This window comes from Apodemus sylvaticus, chromosome 15 (genome assembly GCF_947179515.1).
Source record: "Apodemus sylvaticus chromosome 15, mApoSyl1.1, whole genome shotgun sequence".
Classification (NCBI taxonomy): Eukaryota; Metazoa; Chordata; class Mammalia; order Rodentia; family Muridae; genus Apodemus; species Apodemus sylvaticus.
The window spans coordinates 77,797,180-77,822,631 of record NC_067486.1 but is presented as its reverse complement, the minus strand read 5'-3'; the positions used below and the strand labels follow the sequence as shown (position 1 = coordinate 77,822,631).

Below are 25,452 nucleotides of genomic sequence, written 5' to 3'. Positions count from 1 at the left end.
CTTCTCCTTACTTTTTCATGGGAGTCATTGTTATGCGATTTGTACCTTGGTTATTCAGAGCTTCTGGGCTATTTAATATCCACTTATCAGAGATTGCATTCCATGTGTATTCTTTTGTGACTGGGTTACCTCACTTAGGATGATATTTTCCAGATCAAACAATTTGCCTAAAAATTTTGTGAATTCATTGTTTCTAATTGCTGAGTAGTATTCCATTGTGTAAATATACCACATTTTCTGTGTCCATTCTTCCTTTGAGGGGCATCTGGGTTCTTTCCAGCTTCTGGCTATTATAAATAAGGCTTCTATGAACATAAGGGAGCATGTGTCTTTATTGCATGCTGGGGAATCCTTTGGGTATATGCCCAGGAGAGGTATAGCAGGGTCCTCCGGAAGTGTCATGTCCAGTATTCTGAGGAACCGCCAGACTGATTTCCAAAGTGGTTGTACCATCTTACAGCCCCTCCAGCAGTGGAGGAGTGTTCCTCTTTCTCCACATCCTTGCCAACACCTGTTGTCTCCTGAGTTTTTGACCTTAGCCATTCTGACTGGTATAAGGTGAAATCTCAGGGTTATTTTGATTGCATTTCCCTAATGACTAATGATGTTGAGCACTTCTTAAGGTGCCTCTTGGCCATCCGAATTTCTTCAGGTGAAAATTCTTTTAATAGGGTTATTTGGTTCCCTGGGGTCTAACTTCTTGAGTTCTTTGTATATATTGGATATTATCCCTCTATCAGATATAGGGTTGGTGAATATCCTTTCCCAATTTGATGGTTGCCCTTTTGTTCCTTTAACAGTGTCCTTTGCCTTACAGAAACTTTGTAATTTTATGAGGTCGTTTGAGAGAGAATCTCATTATACAGTCCAGACTGACCTGAAATTTATTTCTAGACCAGACTGGCTGTGAACTCACAGAGATCTACTTTCCTCTGCCTCCCCAGTGCTGGGATTACAAGCCTGTTCAACCAAACACTGGCTTGTTTAAAGATTTAAGAGGTTTCTTAGTATCAAAATATAAGAGAATCAATAGATGATCTAAATGTTTTTCTAATTGTATAATTTAAATTATCCTAAAAATTTTCTGATTCAGTATTTGGCAGCAAGACAATAAAAAATGTTTTAGAAAATATTTTAAGTTTTCCCTCCCATACCTCAGATTGTGCTAAAATTTAAGCCCTTGAGTTATTTGGTAGGTGTGGTTTAAAGCCCTTGAAATTAAAATTAATATGTGTATATGAAAATAAAAGTTTAGCCTACTTTTTTTTTTAGTTAATGAAGGAAACTGTCCCAATAATAACCTACAAAAATCTTAGATATGTGTACAAACAAAACGTATCAGATAATGGGAGCTTTGAAATTGTGACTTTTTTCTTTTTTTTCTTTTTTTTTGGGGGGGGGGGACAGGGTTTTTCTGTATAGCCCTGGCTGTCCTGGAACTCACTCTGTACACGAGGCTGGCCTCAAACTCAGGAATCTGCCTGCCTTTGCCTCCCAAGTGCTGGGGTTAAAGGCGGACGCCACCACCGCCCCGCTGAAAGTATGACTTTTTAAGATGATCAGATTATAATTAAAATTTCAAGATTCTAAGTGTAAACTCACTGGAGTGAAAAAAAAAGTGCAATTTGTTATAGAAATCCTCATTAAATACTTGTTGTGTTCTAATTAACATCACAGGTGGTAGCTGGAGTAAAGTATGTGATTGAGTTCGTAGCCAGAGAAACCAAATGTCCCAAGGAGAGTAATGCAGAGCTGACAGCAGATTGTGAGGTCAACCACCTTGGCGTGAGTAACTCTGTCCCTGTGTGATGGTTTTAGGGTCACTTGTTCATGTGCCTCATGACTAATGCTGATTTATTTTCTCTTGTCTTCTGCCTTCTGATTAGCAAAGTCTCAACTGCAAAGCTAACGTGTACATGAGTACTTGGGAGAACAAAGTCTTCCGGGCTGTCAAATGCCAACCATTACAAATGGTAGGATTTAAATATGGTCAGCTTGGGGTCAGTTCTGCCTAGTCCAAAAATCAATATTGAAAATAAATCATTACTGAAATAAACTGGGTAAGGGACTACGGTTTTAAACCTGTAAGAAGTTGGACATTTCTATGCTGATCTTGAGTTTTATGGCTAGAAAAGAAAACAGGTAGCATCTCAGTCACTTAACTCATTAACAATGTTCCCTGGTAGTACTGTGTCTGGTAGTGAGAAGGCGAAAGCACTATCACTAGCCACATACCCCCAAGACACACCTGAGGCCCGAGTACTACTGTGCTCTGTGCATTGAGGGACTTTGTGAGAAACGTGGATTCACTCCCCTTCCACAGTTAGTAAATACCAAACTGTATTTTAAAAGTGGTCCTCAAGGGGTTCACACACCATTCAAATCTGAAAGGCCACACTCTTGCACCATCCTTTTAAGAATTAATGTACCTAGGGCGTCGTCACTTGCCAGTGATGGGACACTAAGATTTGAGGTGCTCTGAGGCTCCAGACTGAGTCACTTCACTAAGTCTCATCCCAGACTCTGCACAGCAAGCTCCCTGCACATTCTCCTCAGTCCTGGGGGCCCTGAGAGGCAGGTGCTGTGGTTTTTATTTTCAGCAAAGTGGACTTAGTGTGTAGTGTTGAGTGCAGGTCGACTCTGAGCCCATCCTTTCCATCATGACCCCTCTACCAGAAAATGTTTGACTCTGGAGCCTGAGTTCTTTCATCTCTGAACAATGGCCTCAACCGTGCCCTTCCCACATTAGTGAAGGGGAAGGTGGGACATATCCAGAAAGCCACACCTCTGTGCAAAGAGCCCCCTCTCCTTCCTGGTTCAGGTTCCAGTCATTTCTTATTCTCTCTAACACACTGTAAAAGGCCTTCCCTTCACGCTGTGAGCAGGCCCTATGGTGGCACAGCCTGAAAAAGTTTAGTCATAAAGATAATAACAGCAATGGTTGGAAGAGAAATGAAATCAGTCATCAAACTGAGCACCCTAGAGATTATGGGCTCAACCCACCCACTTTTCTAAATGAAGAGAAACCCTTAGCCTTAGAGTAATATTAAGAAGAATAATCGGGTCAGTGCTTGAGTACCTGCCTGACTCATACAAGGTTCTTAGTTCAATGATTACAACCACAAACAAAGCCTACAAATTTCAAGAATAATCAAAAGTAAAGAAGTATTGTTAATTTATTTTTCTAGAAGAGTAATATAGTATTTAAAATCTGGGAAAGGCTCCATTGTAATAGAGTGGCATCATCAGGTTCTTAATCTCTGCTTCCTTCATCGACAGCCTGGTACTAACATAATGTGTTCATCTCAATACTTCCTCTGTAGAACACAATGATGAGAAGGCCTCCAGGCTTTTCACCTTTCCGGACAGTCAGAGTACAAAAAACAAAAGAAGGAAAAACTGTAAGTCCACCCAACATTGCCAGGGATCAAGAAGAGAGGGATAAAGACAACGAATAAGGACACACCTATGGGCATGGCTGGTTGCAAGAAAAGCAAATAAAGGCTAAGAATCACCATAGTCATGAGCATGGGCATGACATTGGCCATTGTCCCCAAAGAGGCATGGCCTTGGCCATGGACTCCAGAAACCACATGGCCTTGGTCATGGACAACAGCTTAAACATCATTATTTTAAATGCCAAAGGAAAGAGAGCTATGACCATACACATACAGTGGGACATGATCATAGTCATGGTCATGGTGACAATTACCTTCTTGGTCATAGTTATGGCCATGGTCTTGGTCATGCTAAACACACAAATAAAGACAAAAACAATGTGAAGCACACTGACCAGAGAACAGAGCAGTTGTTAAGTTCTTTTGAAGACAGTACTACATCTACAAGGAGACAGGGAAGGACAGAAGGACCCACCTTGAACTCTCCCCTAGACCAGCTGACTGTTGCCTCTTATGGTTTTCAGGACTCAGATTTCATCGAAGGTGTGGAGGCTACCACATCACCATATGACACTGAGATCCATGATGATTTGATCCCTGATATCCATGTACAACCAGATAGTCTGTCATTTAAGCTGATATCTGATTTTCTAGAAGTATCTTCCCACAAATGTCCTGGGTGCCCATGGAAGCCACTTAGTTGGAAGGATTCACCCACAGAAACAACAGAATGTTCTGACTTTGATCTCCTTGATGCCCTTTCTTAACCTATACAGCCTAGGTAGCTTTGCAAATGCTTTCCCAGCCTCTTTCCCTACTGTCCAAGCACAAATACTGTGATATAAGTCATCAAGCCATGAGCTTCAGAACAGCCTGTCAATGGGACTTCCTAAATCCCTGTGGACTGATAATAAAGCTGCCATCATTCTGAATCCCTTCTGAACCTGCCTCACACCTTCTGAACCAACACAGGAAGAAGCCTGCCAGAATCCACTGCTCTGATAAGGAGCAGGTATCTCAAGATGCACATTAGCATTTCCAAACAGAACTGTGGCATCTAGAAAACAGAGAAAATCAAGAGACTGACAGTTGAGCTTATGATGGGGAAAAATAATAGCAAAACTTCCAGATGTCAGAGAGAGCTAAGAAAAGAGAAACGGGCTGATCAAAGGGAGAAAGGGGAGTAATGAATTGACTCCGTGTTTCTCAAGCGGTGAATTATATCAAGGAGACTCTCACTTGAGCAGCTTGTCCTTGGAACTCCTTTTCTGGGTGACAGTGTTCCTCACCAGTCTACCCACTAGCTAGTCTCTGCCACAAGGCTCTCAAGCAGGAGCTGTCTGGTGGTGTTGCTGAGGGAGGATTAAGCAATCCTTAGTTCTCAGAAGTTCTGAGCCCAAAACTAAGGACAGAAAGCAGAAGAACGAATAGAGAACCAGGTTTGCTAAGGCAACCTTTTATTTCCTGTGACAAAGGCAGGTCATGCGAGTTGAAGGAAACTTCATTCCTTCCTCTTAGGAGTCAGTTCCTTAGCCTCACCTTGAAGTTGCTCGCTCTTTTTGTTATGACCCTGAAGACCATTGACTTTGGAAAACTAGAAAGAGATTATTACCCATTGCCTCAGAATGTGAGGTAGGTGTAAGGGTTACAACACACGCTGTGCTTTTGCCTGGGGGGTGGGGGTGGGGAATAGGACTCTTTGAACCCACTGATCAGTCCTCCAGGCTCCACCAGGCAGCTCCATACTCAAGGTCACTGAGAGACTTTAGGTAAATTTCCTGGACACTAAACAAAGACCTGAACCCCAGAAGCGAACCTGTAGGGAGGAGTGGCCCCTGACAGGTTGGGAGGAGAACAGACTGTGGGACAAGAACAGTCAGAATATGTGATCAAGGGACTCACTCACTGCAGAGTCGCCACAAACTCAGTTTAGAGAAAGCAAAGTGCCTGCAAAGTGCAGTGAGGTGGTGTGCAGGAATAGAAATGCGCATGCGGCTTCCCAGGGCTGCTCCTGCCTGTGGCTGTGGGTCTGGCTGCTGTGGGAAACTGCATTTGAGCTGAGCGTTCCTTTCACTTCACTGTCTACACTTTAGCATGAAGACCCAGTGTCACTGGGAACCCTTCTCACCCTGAAACAGGTTGTACTGCTTGATCAGAAGCGGGAGATTAACAGCGTCTTACTATATTACAGAGGCTCCTAAACTCGTGCGAGTATGAGGGCAGACTCTCAACGCCAGGGGCAGAGCCAGCGCCTGAGCGGCAGGCAGAACCTTCACGAGTGGCGCAGTAGCCCCAGCAACACCCCGAGTGGAAGGACCGGAAGAATCCTCGGACGCGTGTATCATGGAAGCACGTTTCTTCATCACCCTCATCCTGGGTGAAATAAAATTCAGACCTGATGAGTTTATGGTGGTCTCCTTTCAGCCATCCCTGTCTGGAGGCGAACTGAAGTTGTCTCCAAAGCTTGAGTTTGGCCGCAGAGGTTTACAGTCGCTCTCTGGAACATTCTCTCTAAGGTAGACAGGAATTCTCAGATGGAACTTCCTCACCTCAGAGAGAGCACGGGTGCCACAGGGAGGCTTAGGGAGTCTCAGTTCTGTGAGAACCTTGCTCTTTCTGCTCCCCCCACCTGCTCACGAGACCATGCTTCGGGAATAGTTAGACTTGCATACCAGTGTTTCTAAATCTGTGTAATTACCCAACTAGAAGATAATCTATGTCAACATGATGTCTACCAACATTTCATTATCAGAAAGTACCCAGTGGCCAGGGTTGAATATACTTCTTATCCCAGCACTGAGGAGAATGAGACAGGAGGATTGCTGAGAGTTTGACGTTAGCCTGGGTTGTGTCTTGGGTTCAAGGGTCCAAGCACAGCCTGGGATACATAAAGAAAGGCTGTCTTTAAAAAAACAAGGCCAGGAATGGTGGTGCAGACCCTTAATCCCAGCCCTTGGGAGATAGAGGCAGGTAGGGTTTTGAGTTTGAGGCTAGCCTGACCTGAAGAGAGAGTTATTGTTAGCTGGGGCTACACAGAGAAACCTGTCCTAGAAATGCATCACAGGAATAAGGTCATGAACAGGTGCCCATGTGCACACAGACATCTGAATACACACTTAAATGCATACCTGCATACACACACACACCCCTGCACACACACACACACACACACGCTCCTGCATATATACACCTCTGCATACACACACACACACACACACACACACACAGATAAACCTGTATACACAAGCCTACCTTCTGAGAACCTAAGTTAAACAACCACTCTCTCCACAAAAAGATTCCCCTCTTTCCTCCAGCACTCAGACACCACATTCCAGGACCCACCTGGATCACCTGCTCCCTCCACAGAGCCCTCACTCCAACTCCCTCTGGTCCTGTAACACTAACCCACACAGAGCAAAAGCCAATATCCCTTTTTTAAAAAAGCACTGGAGAGAGCCAGACATGGTAACAGGTGCCTTTAACTCAGCACTCAGGAGGCTGTAAGTATGAAGCTATTCTACTGGTCTACAAAGCAAGTTGCAGGCCAGCCAAGGGCACATGGTGAAACCCTGTCTCAAAAACAAAGACAGAAAGACAGAAAGAAAAAAAAAAGACTACTTTGGGAACAAATACAACCTAATACAAGAGCAGGATTATGCTAAATGGAGGAAAATCTTAAAGCAAAATCATTAAAATCATGAGCAAGACAAGGCTGACAATTCTCTTCATTAGTTCTCAGTATAGGGCAATAAGAATAGGGATATTCACACATCAAATGAGGTACAAGAAGAACAGAGGAGTGGCCCCTTGTTCTGGAAAGACTCAGTGTAGCAGTATAGAGCAAAACCAGAACAGGGAAGTGGGAAGGGGTGGGTGGGAGAACGGGGGAGGAAAGGGGGCTTATGGGACTTTCGGGGAGTGGGGGGCCAGAAAAGGGGAAATCCTTTGAAATCCTTTGAAATGTAAATAAAAAATAAATCGAATAAAAAAAGATTAGAAGGAGAATGCAGAGTAGAATAACTTAGAAACTATAGGTAACAAAATAACTAAGAGAACAATGAGCAGGAGGCAGAGGGAAAGAGGAAAAAAGAAGATGCTGCAGAGAGCAGAAGGAGCAGGCAGGCTTCTCCTAACCATGAGACAGGACAGGTCCCATGGTAAGGACAAGGCAGGCTTATTAAGAGAAACAAAGCCTTTTTCTTACAAACATGGATTTAATTCATTTAGCATTGAAAGAGTGGAAGCTTTTTCTTTCTCGATGCAATAAATATTGGAGTCCAAAAAAAAATGTACTATTGTTACTATTGCTATTATTCTGGAGTGCTGAGGACCTAATTGAGGACACTGTGCATGTCAGGCAATCACTTGGCAGTAGATTCTACTCCAACCTCATTAAATTTAATTTCAAATAAAATTTAATAATGTTTCTAAAAAAAAAAAAGAATAGGGATGTTGCTGAGGAAGAAGGTGAGCTGTGTTGTCAGTGGGGGTGGGGATGGGGAGGGAAAGCTGATGACTTTTGGCTGTTTTACTCTCTTCCTATTCTGGAGCTGAAAACTGATAGCTTCAGGCAATTAATACCTGCCCATAGCAGCTGTGGATTAAGAAAAGAAACTTAGTTTTTTTTTTAGGCTCTTTACTGTTTGATTCAGGGACCAGGCAAGTTTGATTTACTGTTTGATTGCTGGACAGGCAAGTTTGTTACTTAGTCTTTGTGAGCCAGAGGAAAAGGAAGGAAGGGAGAAGGAAGGAAGGAAAGAAGCAAGGAAGAAAGAGAAGGAGGGAGGGAGGGAGGAAAGGAGAAAGGAAAAAGGAGGAAGACAGGGAGGGAAGAAGGAAGGATAGAAGGAAGGAAGAAAAGGAAAGAAGGGAAGGAAGGAAGAAAGCCAGGCACACAGACAGAAACACAGAAATAGTGTAACTGGTATGAAACAGAAAAGGGCTACATGGTCACTTTATTTTCATTCTTAGTTTTTATACTTTCTCAGAGAAAAATCACCTCATACAATTTTTCCCATTAATTTCTTTAGTTATTCACTTTACATCCCAATTCAGCTGCTCCTCTGCTCCTAGTGCTCCTCACACAGATTCTTCCCCCATTCCTCCCTCCCTGTCCCTTCTCCTCTGAGTAGAGTGATACCCCCCCACCCCCATACCCTACACACGTACACATCAAGTCTCTGCAGGACTAGGCACATCCTCTCCCACTGAGGCCAGACAAGGCATCCCAGTTAGGGGAATGAATCCACAGGCAAGCAACAGGTTCAAAGACATATCTGCTCCAGTTATTGGGGTACCCACAAGCTGTATATTTGCCACATATGTGGGGATCTAGGTCCAGCCCATGGCCCTTCCCTGGTTGGTGGTGCAATCTCTAGATCATCAGGTGTTGTGGAAAATCTCCAACCTCAATAAGCCCATTCAAGGAAAATGCAACTGGATTATATATTTATAAACTGCACGCCTATGTTGGGCAGATATGCCTCTACACCACTCTCTTCCCCAGTTATGAAATCCCTGCTACTTGCAGTTCCTCCAAGCCATGTGCTTCTGCTCCATCTTCCTTCTCACAACTCTCCCTCTGTTCTCCTCTCTTCCCATCTCCTGCAACTCCCCTCCACTTCCTGTCTTGCCAGGAAACACCCACCTCCCCATTTTTTGCCCAGCAATTGGCCATTTGTCATCTTTATTAGCCAATCAGATAATTAAGGGAAAGTCCTCTACATCTTACATTTTCTGTCCAATAAAAAAAAATTATAGTCCCAAATATAATGGAAAAGGAGAAGGAGGAAGAGGAGAAGGAGGGGAAGGGGAGGGGAGGGGAAGAAAGGGGAAGGCTAAGGAAGAGGAGGAGGAGAGAGGAGAAGAAGAAGAATTCATGGATAGTACAGTTTGAGGGTAATAACATTAGTTTTAAACAGTAATTAATCAATCTAGATAGACATTATGTTTCTCCAAGTTCAGAAGAAGAAGAAGAAGAAGAAGAAGAAGAAGAAGAAGAAGAAGAAGAAGAAGAAGAAGAAGAAGAAGAAGAAGAAGAAGAAGAAGAAGAAGAAGGAGAAGAAGAATTATTCATGGATAGTACAGTTTGAGGGTAATAACATTAGTTTTAAACAGTAATTAATCAATCTAGATAGACATTATGTTTCCCCAAGATCAACAGCCATTTGGCTTTGTCAAGAGAGTTCATCTGTAGCTGGAAGGTCTCAAGTCTGTCATCTGTGGGGTTCAGCGCATGTCTCTGGATCTCAGCATGTCTCTGGGCTGGTAGAACAAGATAGACTAATACTCAAAGAACTTTGGGGAAACCTCTGGGTATGCTAGACTCCCAACACCCTTACCCCCTGGTACTCTAGCCCCTTGGTAGCCTGGGTTCTTCCCCCTCCTTGGCCCCACACTCACCATTGGAGCCTTGCTTCTCTTGGAGCCTTGCTTTTCTTGGCACCCTGTCTCATTCAGTTTCTAAAGCAGCAGATGAGTAGCATTGCAAAATCACTACCAATCAGGTCATGGTTCAGTATCCAACTGTTCCCAGCATGGGAGACAGTTATCCTGAATCCTATAGATTATTATTAAAAGTGTGTGAGACCTACTCCATCATCTGAGAACTTCTGTCGTAAGCGCTGTAACACTTGGGGAGAGATCTGCTCTCCCAAAACACCAGCAGCAGCTCTGCTGCAATCTTCCCTGGCTAGGCGGCCTTTTGTAGGCCCACCAGACCCGACTCAGTGCAGAGTGACTTTGGTAACCAAGATGGTAGCAAGAGGAAGACTGAGGTGAAAACAGCTGTGGTGAAAGCGACTTCCCAGCCTGCTCCCTCCCCTCTTCCCTCTGCCAGAACTTTCTAAGCAGCCTGCCCTCCACCCCACAGCTGTCAGGGGCAGCTACAGCTCAGCATCAAATCATCAAATAACATTAAATGTCACATTCTGTGGGTCTCTTAAGTTTTTGAAAAATATCTATCTATGCAAAGTATATCTGAACTGTTAAGCCTTAACTCAGACCTCTCTAATTGAAATATCTCAGAAATACCCTTTTAATTAACTCAGAACTGTAGAGAGCCATATTGGGGTGCTATGCACCTGGCAGGAACTTGACATTGACCCAGGTGAAGTTCCTTTCCCAGCCTTTGAGCAGGAACTCCTGTGCTAGCCATAATCCTGCTCCACCTAGGGTGGAGGGCTCAGACCAAGGTGAAGTCCATTGTTCTTCAAGGACCTGCAGTTTCCTGAGAGGCACTAGTAACTTGACACTAGCCACCTGCAGAGCAAGCAAACAGGTTCTGCTAGAGTCTCCAGCCTTTTGGAGAAGGGTTCCCTCCCCTGCCCCATATATATTTGGAGATCCCCATTAAACTTTGAGCCTTGATCAGAAAACCTATTTGTCTTGGCTTCAAATTCCTCTTGCCACCCCTTTCTATCACCAGCTTTCCTTCCAGGTAACATTTGAGAACCCATTTGAGAAAACTGTGGACAGTTACACAGAGTTTGCTATCTGGCCCATAAAGGTATTGCTTAAACACGTCAAGACAGTCTGTAACAGTAGCTACAGAAGGACTGGGTCTGAGCGTTGTATTCTTAACTCTTTCTATCAATAGAAGAAATTTATGTCAATGAAAACCTTAAATCTGTATCACAACAAATCAAAAATAAATGCTATACCAATGTCAGAGATTATAACATTAATTTTAACAATTGTAAAGGTTTCTACAAATGTAAGATATAGCTTTGCAATGATTTGTTCAAGAGCAAATTTGATAACCTATCCATATTTGTTTATTTCTCTAATTTCTATGATATTGCTATATTCCCTCTTATCTCTTCAACCCCTCCCTGGAAAGGTAGAAATCCCAGAGTTTAAGCTCTCTAGTTCCCTCCCTGTTTAAAGCTACATTTGTAAAGTATTCCTTAAAATGACAACATATCTGTAATTTGGAAAATATCCAAAACATCCATCTCAACATAAGGGACTGGGGCAATGATCTTCCTTTGTCTGCTTCCATCTGAATTGGGGCAAAGAATTCCCTTCTGGGGGCCCAAAGGAAAACAGGAAAATTGGCTTTGTCAAAGTAGAGTTAGCTGACATCATTTGCCTTCCAGTCACTCTGTGCTGAGAAAGTAATTGCTTTGACATCTTGACTAAGACAGTCTGAAACGCTGGATAGGCAAGCTAGCTTTTCTGGAAAAGTTCTGGAAGCAAGTCTTTAAAAGAAGCAGCCCTAGATGTAGTTGAGGTAGAATCAAAGAAGGAGCTGGGATGGAAGGTCACAGAATCTTAACATCCCAGGGTGTGGACCCTGTCAGAGCTGTCTTTCTCTTCTTTCACCCTGCAGTACACAAAACTTACAAGCAACGTATAGTACTGTAAAACAAGCAACATATAGTTCTGTAAAGACATTCATATGGAGCATGCAGGGTGCACACATTGGTGAGTGAAGATCAATAGAAGTGACTGCCATTCTTCAGAGGTTAGTTTGATCACATGATCAGACTGCAATATAAATTTCTATACATGTCTTCTTAAATGACGGCATGCAGTAATAAGTCAAGAGAATTTTGTACTCAATAAGGATTATTGGCTATGTATAGACATATTAGTCTCAGCTGGTTCCACAGCTGTCTCCATTGATAGAGATACAAACATCATCACATATACATCACTTATTTTGTTGATCATTTTAGTCTCCCTTTTCTACTCCATCACTGAGGTCTTTAGGTCTCATTTGGTCATGTCTGATTTTTATCAACTTGAAAAGAACCCATGGCTTTTCTTTTACTGTGGAAATATAGGCATAACCCCTCATCCAGCAGAACACATTTCCCATTCCCCATTTGGATGTCACAATATCCTTAATATAAACAGGCTGGTTTAGTTTAGTAGGTTTTTTCTACAATGCAATGTCTTTCAACAGCTGTAGTGTTCTGTTCATTAGTATTTAAAAACTTTAAGGTTAATGAAGGACTGTGTAATTTATCTTTGGGTTTGTTTTTTTGTTGTCCTCATTTGCCTGTTAAACGTTTCCTTTAGAGTTTGATTAGATCTCTCCACAATCGCTTGTCTTGTAGGACTGTGTAATGCCTGTAACATGTTTTACATAATATGTAAAAAACTGCTTCATATTATTAGAGATATACATTGGATCAATGTCCATTTTGATTTGTAGGGGTATTCCCATAATGGCCATAACTTTTAACAAATGTGTAATTACAGAATCAGCCTCCTGAATACGTGTCTATAATATGGTGCACATATTTCAGTTTACCAAACTCTGTAAAGTGGAAGACATCCATTTGCCAAATGTCATTTCTTTGGGTACTCTTAGGGTTAGTTCCTGTAGGTAATGGACTTTGGTTATCTAATGAGCAAGTAGAGCATGTCTCACAATTTCCTATGCTTGTTGCCAAGTGATAAAGAATTCTTTAAACCTTTGCTGTTAACATGGCGTTAACACTTCCTATCAATAGCTGATAGGACTTTATGTTTCCCCATATGATAATAGCTGCCTATCAATTTTATTGTTACTGTGTGCCAGAGGGCCTGGCAGACCTATAAGCGATCTTATGTGTGTTATATATAGTAAATAACTCCTATTTATGACCCTTTGTTGTAATTGAATAAATAGTGAAGTCAATTCAGAATCATCGTGGATAAGTTCAGCAGTCACTATATGTAAAATGATCCTTTCTGCATATTGAGAGTCAGTTACTGTATTAAGAGACTCTAGAATATCTGACAACACCATGAGTATTGCAAATAATTCAGATTTTTGAACTGACTTACAAGGACTCTCAGCCACCTTACTTACAACTTCTGATTTATAGCCTACCTTTCCTGATTTATTGGCATCAGTGTAAAATGTTATTTTACATTGATATTGGAGTTCCCTTTATTATATGAGGGATCATCCAATTAGTTCTTTTTAGGAACTGGAGTCGCTTGCTTTTAGAATAGAATTGTTAATCACTCCCAAGAAGTTACTGCATGTTCTTTGCCATTGTTCATGTTGCCCATAATGAGGCCATCTCTATGTTAGTAAAATGTACCACAATTTCAAGTGGATCCATTCTGACTAATAATTGAAGTTTCAATTTTCCTTTTAGTATCCATTCAGAGACCTTTTCAATGTAGGTTTTTAGTTTCTTGCTCTGTTTATGTGTTAAAAATATGCATTCTAAGACATAATCTTCCTTCTGCTTGAGAATTCCTGTAGGGAAATGAATAGAAGGTAAGCTAACAGACTATCTTTGGATCAATATGATCTAGATGTGTATCCTGCAATTTCATTTCTATTAGAGCTAACTCCTTCTCAGCCATGGCTGATAATTTTCTGGGGCTATTTAAATTTTGTTACCTTGTAAAGTTTGAAATAAATTGCTTAGCTCTTGAGTGGCCAAGACAATCATAGGTCACAGCCTGTTAATATCTCCCAGTAGCTTCTGAAAATCATTAGGGGTCCTTAATTGTTTTCTTCTGATTTGCACCTTTTGTGGCCTAACCTTTTACAGACCTATTCAATTCCCTAGGTAATTAATAGAATGCCCTCTTTGGGTTGTTTTGGGGGGAGGGGGCAATTTGCAATCCCCAGCAAGGCAGGGTTGATTTCACTTTATTAGCATTCTTCCTGTGTATTTATATCTGAATCAGTCAATAGGATGTCATCCATATAATGATAAATAATGGATTGGGGACATTGTTTGCAAATCATTTTCAATGGCTGTTGTACAAAATATTGACACAAGGTAGAGATAGTTAACATTCCTTGTGGCAGGACTTTCCAATGATATTTTTTATTGAAGGTAGGTACTGAGAATGCAAACCTTTCTTTATCTTGTTCATATAGAGGAATTGCGAAAAAGCAGTTTTTTTAGATTAATCACTATGATAGGCCATTCCTTAGGCAACAAGGAAGGCAATGGGACTCTGGGCTGCAAGGAACCCAATAAGATTATTCTAGCTAAATAATCTTATTAGTCACTCTGAGATCGATCAATATCCTCCAAGTAATAACACTGAATCAGAAGTGTCCTGTTGTAACACTTCAGTATCTTAATGGCATGCCATTTGATTATTGATTATGTCTCATATTAACAGTTGACTGGATGTCAATAGGAACCCATGTGGGGGAGCCTTCCAGTTTCTGTCTCCATCTGGGGACCAACCTCTGCCACAGAGCTCCATACCCAGGTGGCACAGGGAGATAGCTAGTCTCCCAGGAGTATGGACAGGCCTGAGAGCAGAGGTAGGACCATCCCTGCTGCTCAGAGGAACCCACCCGAAACCCAAAGGACACAAGAACCCAGGGGAAACCTGGGATAAGAGTATTCCAGTTTTTGTCTGCACCCAGAGCTGATCCTGGGCCACAGAGCTACATTCACAAATACAACCACAAGAGAGCTGGTCTCCCAGGAATGCTTACACACCTGCATGAACAGGTAAGATCACCAGTTTTCTTCAAATTCCTGGCCCAAGAGGGACCTGCCCAGAGTCATCAGGACACAAGAACCAAGGATCAGCTGTGGATAGGATCCTTCTAGTTTCTGTCTGCACACCTGATCTGACCCTGTACAACAGCTTTCCAAACCTAAATTCCTCCCAGAGAGAACTGGTCTCCCAGGAGTACTGATAAAAAGGCTTACAGGACAAATAAGCCACAGTCAGAAACAGAAAGACCAGCTAACACCAGAGATAACAAGATGGCAAAAGGCAAACACAAGAACATTACCAACAGAAACCAAGGTGACAAGTCATCATCCAAACCCAGTTCTCCCACATCAGCAAGCCCAGGTTACTTCGAACACACCGAAAAAGCAAGATTTGGATTTAAAATCACATCTCATGATGCTGATAGAGTACTTCAAAAAGTATATAAGTAGCTCCATTAAAGAAATACAGGAGAATATGGGTAAACAGGTAGAAGCCTTACAGAGGAAACACAAAAATCCCTTAAGGAATCACAGGAAAATGCAAACAAGTGAAGGAACTGAAAAAAAAAAAATCCAGGATCTAAAAATGGAAGTACAAACAATAAAGAAGTCACAAAGGGAGACAGCTCTGGAGATAGAAAACCTAGGAAAGAAATAAGGAGTCATAGATGCAAATATCTACAACAAATACAAGAGATAGAAGAGAGAATCTCAGGTGCCAAAGATAGCACAGAAAACATTGACTCAACAGTCAAAGAAAATGCACAATGCAAAAAGTTTCTAACCCAAAACAACCATGAAATCCAGGACACAATAAGAAGACCAAACCTAAAGATTACAGGTATAGAAGAGAGCACAGATTTGCAGAATAAAGGGCCAGTAAATATCTTCAACAAAATTATAAAAGAAAACTTGCCTAACCTAAAGAAAGAGATGCCCATGAACAAACAAGAAGACTACAGAACTCCAAATAGACTGGACCAGTTCCTCCCATCACATAATAATCAAAACACCAAATGCACTAAACAAAGAAGGAATATTAAAAGCTGTGAGGGAATAGGTCAAGTAACATATAAAGGCAGGCCTATCAGAATTACACCAGACTTCTCAGCAGAAATCATGAAAGCTAGAAGATCCTGGGCAGATCTCCTACAGACCCTAAGAGAACACAAATGCCAGACCAAACTACTATATCCAGCAAAACTCTCAATTATCATAGATGGTGAAACCAAAATATTTCATAGTAAAAAACAAATTTACACACTATCTTTCCACAAATCTAGCCCTACAAAGGATAATAGATGGAAAACGTCAACTCAAAGAGGGAAACTACACCCTAGAAAAAGCAAAAAAGTAATCTTCTTTCAACAAATCCAAAAGAAGATAACCACACAGACATAAACATTACATAAAAAACAACAGTAAGCAACAATCAGTATTCCTTAATTTCTCTTAACATCAATGAACTCAATCTCCCAATAAGAAATCTGGATATGTAAACAGGACCCAGCATTTTGCTGCATACAGGAAGCGCACCTCAGTGTCAAAGACCTACACTACATCAGAGTAAAAGACTGGAAAACAAATTTCCAAGCAAATGGTCCCAGGAAACAAGTTGGAGTAACCATTCTAATATTGGATAAAATCAACTTTCAACCAAGTCATCAAAAAAGATAAGGACGGATACATCATTCTCATCAAAGGAAAAATGTAGCAAGAAGAACTCTCAATTCTGAATATCTATGCTCCAAATGCAAAGGCACCCACATTTATAAAAGAAACTTTACTAAAGCTCAAAGCACACATTGCACCTCACACAATAATTGAGGGGACTTCAACAGCCCACTTTCATAATGGACAGATCAGGGAAACAAACTAAACAGCACCCCACTCTCATAATGGACAGATCAGGGAAACACAAACTAAACAGAGACACAGTGAAACTAACAGAAGTTATGGACCAAATGGATTTAACACATATCTATAGAATATTTCATTCTAAATCAAAAGAATATACCTTCTTCTCAGTACCTCCTAGAACCTTCTCCAAAATTGACCATATAATTGGTCACAAAACGAACCTCAACAGATATAAGAAGAATGAAATAATCCTATGTCTCCTATCAGATCACTATGGATTAAGACTGGTCTTCAATAGCAACAAAAACAACAGAAAGCCCACATACACATAGAAGTTGAACAATGCTCTACTCAATGATACCTTAGTCAAGAAAGAAAGAAAGAAAGAAAGAAAGAAAGAAAGAAAGAAAGAAAGAAAGAAAGAAGAGACTTTTTAGAATTTAATGAAAATGAAGGCACAACATACCCAAACTTATGGGACACAATGAAAGCAGTGCTAAGAGGAAAACTCAGCTCTGAGTGCCTCCAAAAAGAAATTGGGGAGAGCATACACTAACAGCTTAACAGCACATCTGAGAGCTCTAGAACAAAAAGAAGCTAATACACCCAAGAGGAGTAGACAGCAAGAAATCATCAAACTCAGGGCTGAAATCAACCAAGTAGAAACAAAAAGAACTATACAAAGAATCAACAAAACTAGGAGCTGGTTCTTTGAGAAAATCAACAATATAGATAAACCCTCAGTCAGACTGACAAGAGGGCACAGAGACAGTATCCAAATTAACAAACGCAGAAATGAAAAGGGAGATATAACAACAGAAACTGGGGGAAAAAAATCATCAGATCCTACTTCAAAAGCCTATACTCAACACAACTGGAAAATCTAGATGAAGTGGACAATTTTCTAGACAAATACCAAAGTAAAATCAGGACCAAGTAGACCATCTAAACAGTCTCATAACCCTTAAAGAAATAGAAGCAGCCATTGAAAGTCTCCCAACCAAATAAAGCACAGGACCAGATGGTTTTAGTGCAGAATTCTATCAGACCTTCAAAGAAGACCCAATATCAATACTCTTCAAACTATTCCACAAAATAGAAATAGAAGGAACACTACCTGATGCATTCTATAAAGCCACAATTACGCTGATACTAAAATCGCACAAAGATCCAACAAAGAAAGAGATCTTCAGACCAATTTCCTTTATGAATATCAATGCAAAAATACTCAATAGGCCGGGCGGTGGTGGCGCACGCCTGTCATCCCAGCACTCTGGGAGGCAGAGGCAGGCAGATTTCTGAGTCCGAGGCCAGCCTGGTCTCCAGAGTGAGTTCCAGGACAGCCAGGGTATACAGAGAAACCCTGTCTCGAAAAATACCAAAAAAAAAAAAAAAAAGCGTGCACGCACACACACACACACAAATACTCAATAAAAATTCTTGCCAGCAGAATCCAAGAACCCATCAAAATGAACATTCACCATGATCAAGTAGGCTTCATCTCAGGGAAATCTATCAATGTAATCCACTACAGAAACAAACTCAAAAAAACAAAAACAAAAGCCACATGGTTATTTTATAGATGCTAAAAATCATTTGACCAAATTCAGCATCCCTTCATGTTAAAAGTCTTGAAGAGATTGGGAATTCAAGGCCCATACCTAAACATAATAAAATCATTACACAGCAAACCCATAGCCAATGTCAAACTAAATGGAGAGAAGCTTGAAGCAATACCACTAAAATAAGGAACTAGACAAGGCTGGATTCTCTCTCCACATCTATTCAATATAGTAATTGAAGTTCTAGCTAGAGCAATTAGACAACAAAAGGAGGCCAAAGGGATACAAATTGGAAAGGAAGAAGTCAAACTACCACTATTTGCAGGTGATATGAGAGTATACTTAAGTGACCCCAAAAACTCCACCGGAGAACTACAGCTCATAAACAGCTTCAGCAAAGTGGCTGGATATAAAATTAACTCAAACAAATCAGTAGCCTTCCTATACTCATAGGATAAACAGGCTGAGAAATAAATTAGGGAAACGATACCCTTTACAATAGTTACAAACAATATAAAGTATCTTGGTGTGATCCTAACCAAACAAGTGAAAGATCTTTATGACAAGAAATTCAAGTCTCTGAAGAAAGAAATCGGAGAAGACCTCAGAAGAGGGAAAGTTCCCCCATGCTTGTGGATTGGCAGGATTAATATAGTAAAAATGGCCATCTTGCCAAAAGCAATCTACAGATTCAATGCAATTCCCATCAACATTAAAACTCAATTCTTTATAGAGTTAGAAAGAGCAATTCTTAAATTTATTTGGAATAACAAAAAAAAAAAAAAAAAAAAAACAGGGTAGCTAAAACAGTTCTTCTCAACAGTAAAAGAACTTCTGATGGAACCAGTATCCTGGACCTCAAGCTGTACTACAGAGCAATAGTGATTAAAAACTGCATGGTATTGGTGCAGTGACAAGCAAGTGGATCAATGGAATAGAATTGAAGACCCAGAAATGAACCCACACACCTATGGTCACTTAATCTTTGACAAAGGAGCTAAAACCATCCAGTGGAAAAAAAGATAGCCTTTTAAACAAATGGTGCTGGTTCAACTGGTGGTTAGCATGCAGAAGAAGGCAAATCAATCCATTCTTAATCTCCTTGTACAAAGCTCTAGTCCAAGTAGATCAAGGAACTCCACATAAAACCAGACACACTCAGAAAGTGGGCAAGAGCCTCGAGTACAGGGACACAGGAGAAAGTTTTATGAACAGAACACCAATAGTTTATGCTCTAAGACCAAGAACTGACAAATGGGACCTCATAAAATTACAAACTTTCTGTAAGACAAAGGACAAAACAGCAACCAACAAATTGGGAAAAGATCTTTACCAACCTTACATCCAGCAGAGGGCTAATATCCCATATATACAAAGAACTCAAGAAGTTAGACTCCAGAGAATCAAATAACCCTATTAAAAATGGGGCACAGAGCTAAACAAAGAATTCTCAACTGAGGAAACCCGAATGGCTGAGAAGCATATAAAGACATGTTCAACATCCTTAGTAATCAGGGAAATGCAAGTCAAAACAACCCTAAGATTCCACTTCACACCAGTCAAAATGACTAACATCAAAAACTCACGTGACAGCAGGTGCTGATGAGGATGTGGAGAAAGAGGAACACTTCTCCACTGCTGGTGGAATTGCAAGTTGGTACAACCATTCTGGAAATCAGTTTGGCTGTTCCTCAAAAAATTGGACATAGTACTACTACCAGAGGACCCAGTTATACTATTCCTGGGCATAAACCCAGAAGATTCTCCCACATGCTCCACTATGTTCATAGCAGCCATATTTATAATAGCCAGATACTGGAAAGAACCCAGATGTCCCTCAACAGAGGAATGGATACAGAAAATGTGGTACATTTACACAATGGAATACTACTCAGCTATTAAAAACAATGAATTCATGAAATTTTTGGCAAATGGATGGAACAAGAAAATATCACCCTGAGTGAGGTAACCCAATCACAAAAGAACACACATGGTATGCCTTCACTGAGAAGTGGATATTATCCCAGAAGCTTGGAATATCCAAGATACAATTCACAGACCACAAAAAGCTCAAGAAGAAAGAAGACCAAAGTATGGAAACTTTGGTCCTTCTTAGAAGGGGAAGCAAAATACCCATGGAGGAGATACAGAGACAAAGTGTGGGGCAGAGACTGAAGGAAAGGTCATCCAGAGACTGCCCCACCTGGGTATCTATCCTATATACTATCACCAAACGCAGACACTAATGTGGATGCCAACAAGTGCTTGCTGACAGGAACCTGATATGGCTGTCTCCTGAGAGGCTCTGCCAGTACCTGACAAATACAGAGGTGGGTGCTCTCAGCCATCCATTGGACTGAGCACAGGGTCTCCAATAGAGGAGGTAGAGAAAGGACTGAAGGAGTTGAAGGAGCTTTCAGCCCCATAGGAGGAACAATAATATGAAGCAACCAGTACCCCCAGAGCTCTCAAGGACTAAACTACCAACCAAAGAGTACACATGGAGTGACCCATGGCTCCATCTGCATATTTTGCAGAGGGTGGCCTTGTTGGACATCAAAGGGAGGAGAGGTCCTTGGCCTTGAGAAGGCTTGATTCCCCAGTATAGAGGAATACCAGGACAGGGAAGTAGGAGTGGGTGGAGCATGGGGAAAGAGGGATGGGATTGTGTGTTTTTGGAGGGGAAACCAGGAATGGGAATAACATTTCAATGTAAATAAAGAAAATATCTTAATAAATAATTTTGACAAAAGGAACCCATGTGGACTGGTAGTCCTGGGTTCAATAAGAAAGCAAGCTGAGCAAGCCAGGGGAAGCAAGCCAGTAAGTAACATCACTCCATGGCCTCTGCGTCAGCTCCTGCTTCCTGACCTGCTTGAGTTACTGACTTCCTTTGGTGATGAACAGCAATGTGGAAGTATAAGTTGAATAAACCCTTTCCTTCCCAGCATGCATCATGAAGTTTTGTGCAGGAATACAAACCCTGACTGAGACCATCCATCCACACAGATTTTGACTCCTGATTTTCCCTGCGACATTGTCCCTTCAATACTTTTTTTCTGGTTCCTTTCTGTTCAGCTTAGGTTGAGGAAAGACTGGAGGGTCATAAAGGTGGTTTTCATGGAAAAGGTCTGGCAGTGGTGTATATAATTTGTGTTTCTATTTTGTTAGCTAAATCCAGTCATCTGGGCAGACTTAATGCAAAGCTGTGACATACTCTAAATGTTTTCTGGGGAGGAGTGAGATTGGGTGTTATAAACAGGCTGCCATAATCAGACATAAGGAAGCTTAACCAGTCACGTGCTTTGGCTCTTAGTAAGCAGAACAACGCAGATGTTCACAGTGCTCAGCCTTCGCAAGGCTGCATTGTTGCCCCCAGCTGTCCTGGGTGTCAATCTTCACTGGAAATGGCCACAGTGATAAATTCCTCAAGACACTGCTCACTCACTTCCTCATTCTCCATCTCCCAATCCCTCCATTTCCTCCTCTTCCCCCTTCCTCTCACCCAGGAAACTTATCTGTGATTCCAATTTATTTCAAAGACATCTATCTGTATACCTAAGAGCCTGGACCTATTGCTGGACTTCACAGACAGTGTGTCAGGAATACACACAAGCCCTAAGACTGCTGTCCTCCTTCTCTCTCTCTCTCTCTCTCTCTCTCTCTCTCTCTCTCTCTCTCTCTCTCTCTCTCTCTCTCTCTCTTTCTCTCTGTTCCCCCTCTCTCCCTATTCTTCTTTCTCCCCCTTCCACGTGGTCACACGGCTATCCCACATCTCTCTATCTTCTCTTTTCTCTTTTCTTCTCAATCTCCTTTTTTCTCTTTATTCTTTTAATAATGAATAATTAAAAATGAAATATCGAAAATAAAAAACAAAAAAGACTGCTGTCTTACTGTGTACTCAGTGTGTTTGATTGAACTCCCTTCTTAAGAAGAATGCTACTATCAACCTTACCTTGGATTTCCCATGTAATCTGCTTTTTAAACCTAATGTATAACTTTGTTTTGGACCGGTTTTTGAGACAGGGTTTCCCTGTGTAATGCGGGCTGTCCCGGAAGGCACTTGGTATACCAGGCTGCCCTGAACTCAGAGTTCCACCTGCCTCTGTTTCCAGAGTGCTGTAATTAAAGGCTTGTGCTACCACTGCCTGGATGCATAATGGCGGTTGTAAGTTATGTTTTCCCTGCTCCTAACCCAAGAGTAATGCATGTGTGTATGCATGAGTGTCTTGATAACCATTTGCTCAAACAAACAAATAGGTTGAAAGCAGCCTAATAAAATGAGTATCAAGCACAAATGCTGTATGTAACATGGGTATTGGTGGTTTGTCATATGGGTCAATTTGATGTAGGAGAAACATGACATAAGATGGATATTCTAAAGAATTTACAAATCAACACCCTTAGGAAACACTGAATTACACAAAGTAGAATTTAGTTAAAGGAGCTCTTACTCTTATACGATTGGAAGGTAAGAGGTGTCCTGGCCTGACTTGTTAGAAACTGTTTGAAAGAAAACATTGTACCGTAATTGAAGTGATAAGTGTGCCCTTGCTGTAAGGGAACACACCCATGGGGAGGTTTGGGTCAGTTTAGCATGTACTGATACAGAGGCCGCTTAACAGCAACATAAGAAATTAATGTCACAATAATTGCACATTGGCCTAGCTGAGGTGGGGCTGACTCCAACCAGGTAGCAAGCCACTTTTACGGCTTTAATGATCTGGCTTTCCTTGTTCTCTCCTTATTACAGCATTGTAGGCTGTTCTTATCTAATAAGACCTCTGTAGTATTGATTATCTCTGTGCTTTCCTTTTGGAATTTAAAAACCAGGTTTCAGCCACAAGTTGGAAGACAAGTGACACAATCCAGACAAGTGGGTGGATGCAAAGGTTTGAAAATGTGCCTGGACTTCACAGCTTGAAGCCTGCTGTTCCAGCCTGAGCAAGAGCGCCTGGCCTGTTTGCTGCTCTGGAGTGACATGTGTGGCTACAGCACTGGCAGCTCTCCTAGAAGCACCTGCTCTTCCTTGGCGCTGAAGGTGTGAATGCCTGGGCATGTGACTAACCACTGTATTCACTTCTGTGATTTGTATAGATGCGGTAGCTTTGTACAACCTTTTACAAAGGTCTGACAAATTTTGCACATTAGAAAGTAGATGACCTGTCAACCAGGAGCACTTGACTTCCTACACAGATCTGTCTGCCATTGCTGCTTTTAGAGAACAGGTTACACACTTGATTGTGCTCTGGACTCTTCCTCAGCCTGCTGCAGAACTCGGGCTCCTTTAGCTTTGTTTGGTTGGTTTATTGAACCAGGGTTATTCTGTGTGGCCCTGGCTTTCCTGGAATTTTCTCTATAGACCAGACTGCCCTTGAACTCAGAGATCCGCCAACATTTGCGTTCAAGTGCTGGAATAAAGGTGTGTGCCAACACTGCCTAGCAAACCTTTGTTTTTGTTATTAATAATCATGAAATTTGGTGGGCTTATATGAATATAGTCATCTGGGCATGCCCTTCTGTTCTATACAGAACACTTTTAGAGTGTGACTTTTATAAAAATTGCAATTCTTGAGATTTTATAAACTTCCTGAGTGCAGAAATTCTTTACCTTGACATTCCACTTTGGAGAAACTAAAACTTGCACTCTCCGCCTTATCTTTTGAACTCCTATTCTTGTCTTTGCTTCTGTGACGTGGTATTGGGCTGTTTCCGTTGCACGAAAGCTTAAGTGTCTCAGGTTTTATTTCTAGCACTTGCTTAAAATAAAGGATTTCTGTGAAAACCCTAAAACAGCACCATTAAGATGTTACGATTTCCACATTGTTCAGGGGAAGAAATTGTGATGGGAAGGTTCTGTGACTCTGACTCATACACACAATACATACAAACCTGCACTCATTCACACCCAGACACACATACAGGGAGGTCTTAGGCACACACTCAGCCAAGCATGAAACACATGCACACTGGCCTATAGGCACACACCTGCACAGGCAGAGTCGCATCAAAAGTCACAGGTAGAGCAACATTGGCATTACTTAAGACCTGTGGCCCAGCACCTGTTCCTGCTGCACTTCTACAAGGTCCCCATTCAACCCACACTGACAACACCCTGCTCTGACAACAACCTCCAGGCCTCTCAGTCAGACTCTATCTCATACTAGAAACTCCCATCAACCACACAGAAGTCAGTCAACTTTTGAGATTTCTTTTTACTTTTATTAATTCTTCACCTTTTTTCTTCTTTCCTTCCTTCCCTCACTCAATCTTTCCTTTCCTTTCTTTTATTCTTCATTATTATTGTAGTTATTATTATTGTTGTTGTTGTTATTATTATTATTATTATTATTATTATTATTATTATTATTATGTGTGCTTGTGAGAGAGACAGAGAAAGGATGAGAATGTCTGTGTGGAGGCACACAAAGCCACAGCCCACATGTGGATGTCAGAGAACTCTCAAGAGTGGGGGCCTCGCCAGACACCTTGGTAAGACAGGTCACCTTGCTTTTCTTGCTTTCATACTCTAGGGCACCGAAACTTCCTGGCAATCATCTGGCCTTCCCCTTCTGGATTAAAGTAGGAATACCAGGATTCCAAATGTGTGTCACCATCCAGAGGTGTTCTGTGAACTCCTCCTGGCTTCAAACTATGGTCATCAGCCTGAGGCTTGTGAGACAAGCACTGAATCAGGTGAGAATCTCTTGGCTCTGCCCCTTCTTCACAAAGACCAAAGACAAATAGAACCCAGCGGAGAGACTGGCATGGCCAGAGGCCAGACAGAATGCCCATGCTTTGTCAGACGTGCCAGTGTCCTGGGTGGAGCTCCCAGCACTTGGCTGACAAAACCCTGTGTCTGGACAGCCAGACGTGCCACAAGCAATGATGTGTGGGAGGTGTTTCTACACTGTCCTCATTGTTCACGTATGCAGAGACTTTTGTAACTGGGCCAAGAGTAGCAAGAGGATACTGGAAATGGTTGTTGGTTTTAGCTCCTTTTACTGGTTTCTGCTGTAATTCAATGGAGAAAGTTGGGCAATGTTTTAGAAACGTGCTCTGTGCTCCCACATTCCTTCCAAAGGCAAACAGCAGGTCAACAACCCCATGATGCAATGTTCCACCTCCATACCTGGTTGGGCATCGAACAGAGTCCTGTTTGCTCTCTGGGAAGAGGACAAACAAGGGTGACTGCAGGAATCTAAATAG

General features: G+C 41.6%; 1 protein-coding gene across 2 annotated transcripts in view; it reads left to right on the top strand.

Moving 5' to 3' along the window:
- Positions 1-5,805, top strand: part of LOC127665913 (T-kininogen 1-like) — a 30,519-nt gene extending 24,714 nt beyond the window's left edge. The window contains exons 8-11 of one of the 2 annotated variants that reach the window (XM_052158533.1): positions 1,678-1,785; positions 1,887-1,973; positions 3,324-3,401; positions 5,590-5,805. In XM_052158533.1, the coding sequence (XP_052014493.1) occupies positions 1,678-1,785; positions 1,887-1,973; positions 3,324-3,401; positions 5,590-5,688 (372 nt within the window). In that variant the 3' untranslated portion in view covers positions 5,689-5,805. Of the gene's footprint in view, positions 1-1,677; positions 1,786-1,886; positions 1,974-3,323; positions 3,402-3,922; positions 4,166-5,589 lie in introns of those variants that run through there. The other variant, XM_052158532.1, reaches the window with a different exon arrangement.
- The last annotated feature ends 19,647 nt before the right edge of the window (positions 5,806-25,452 follow it).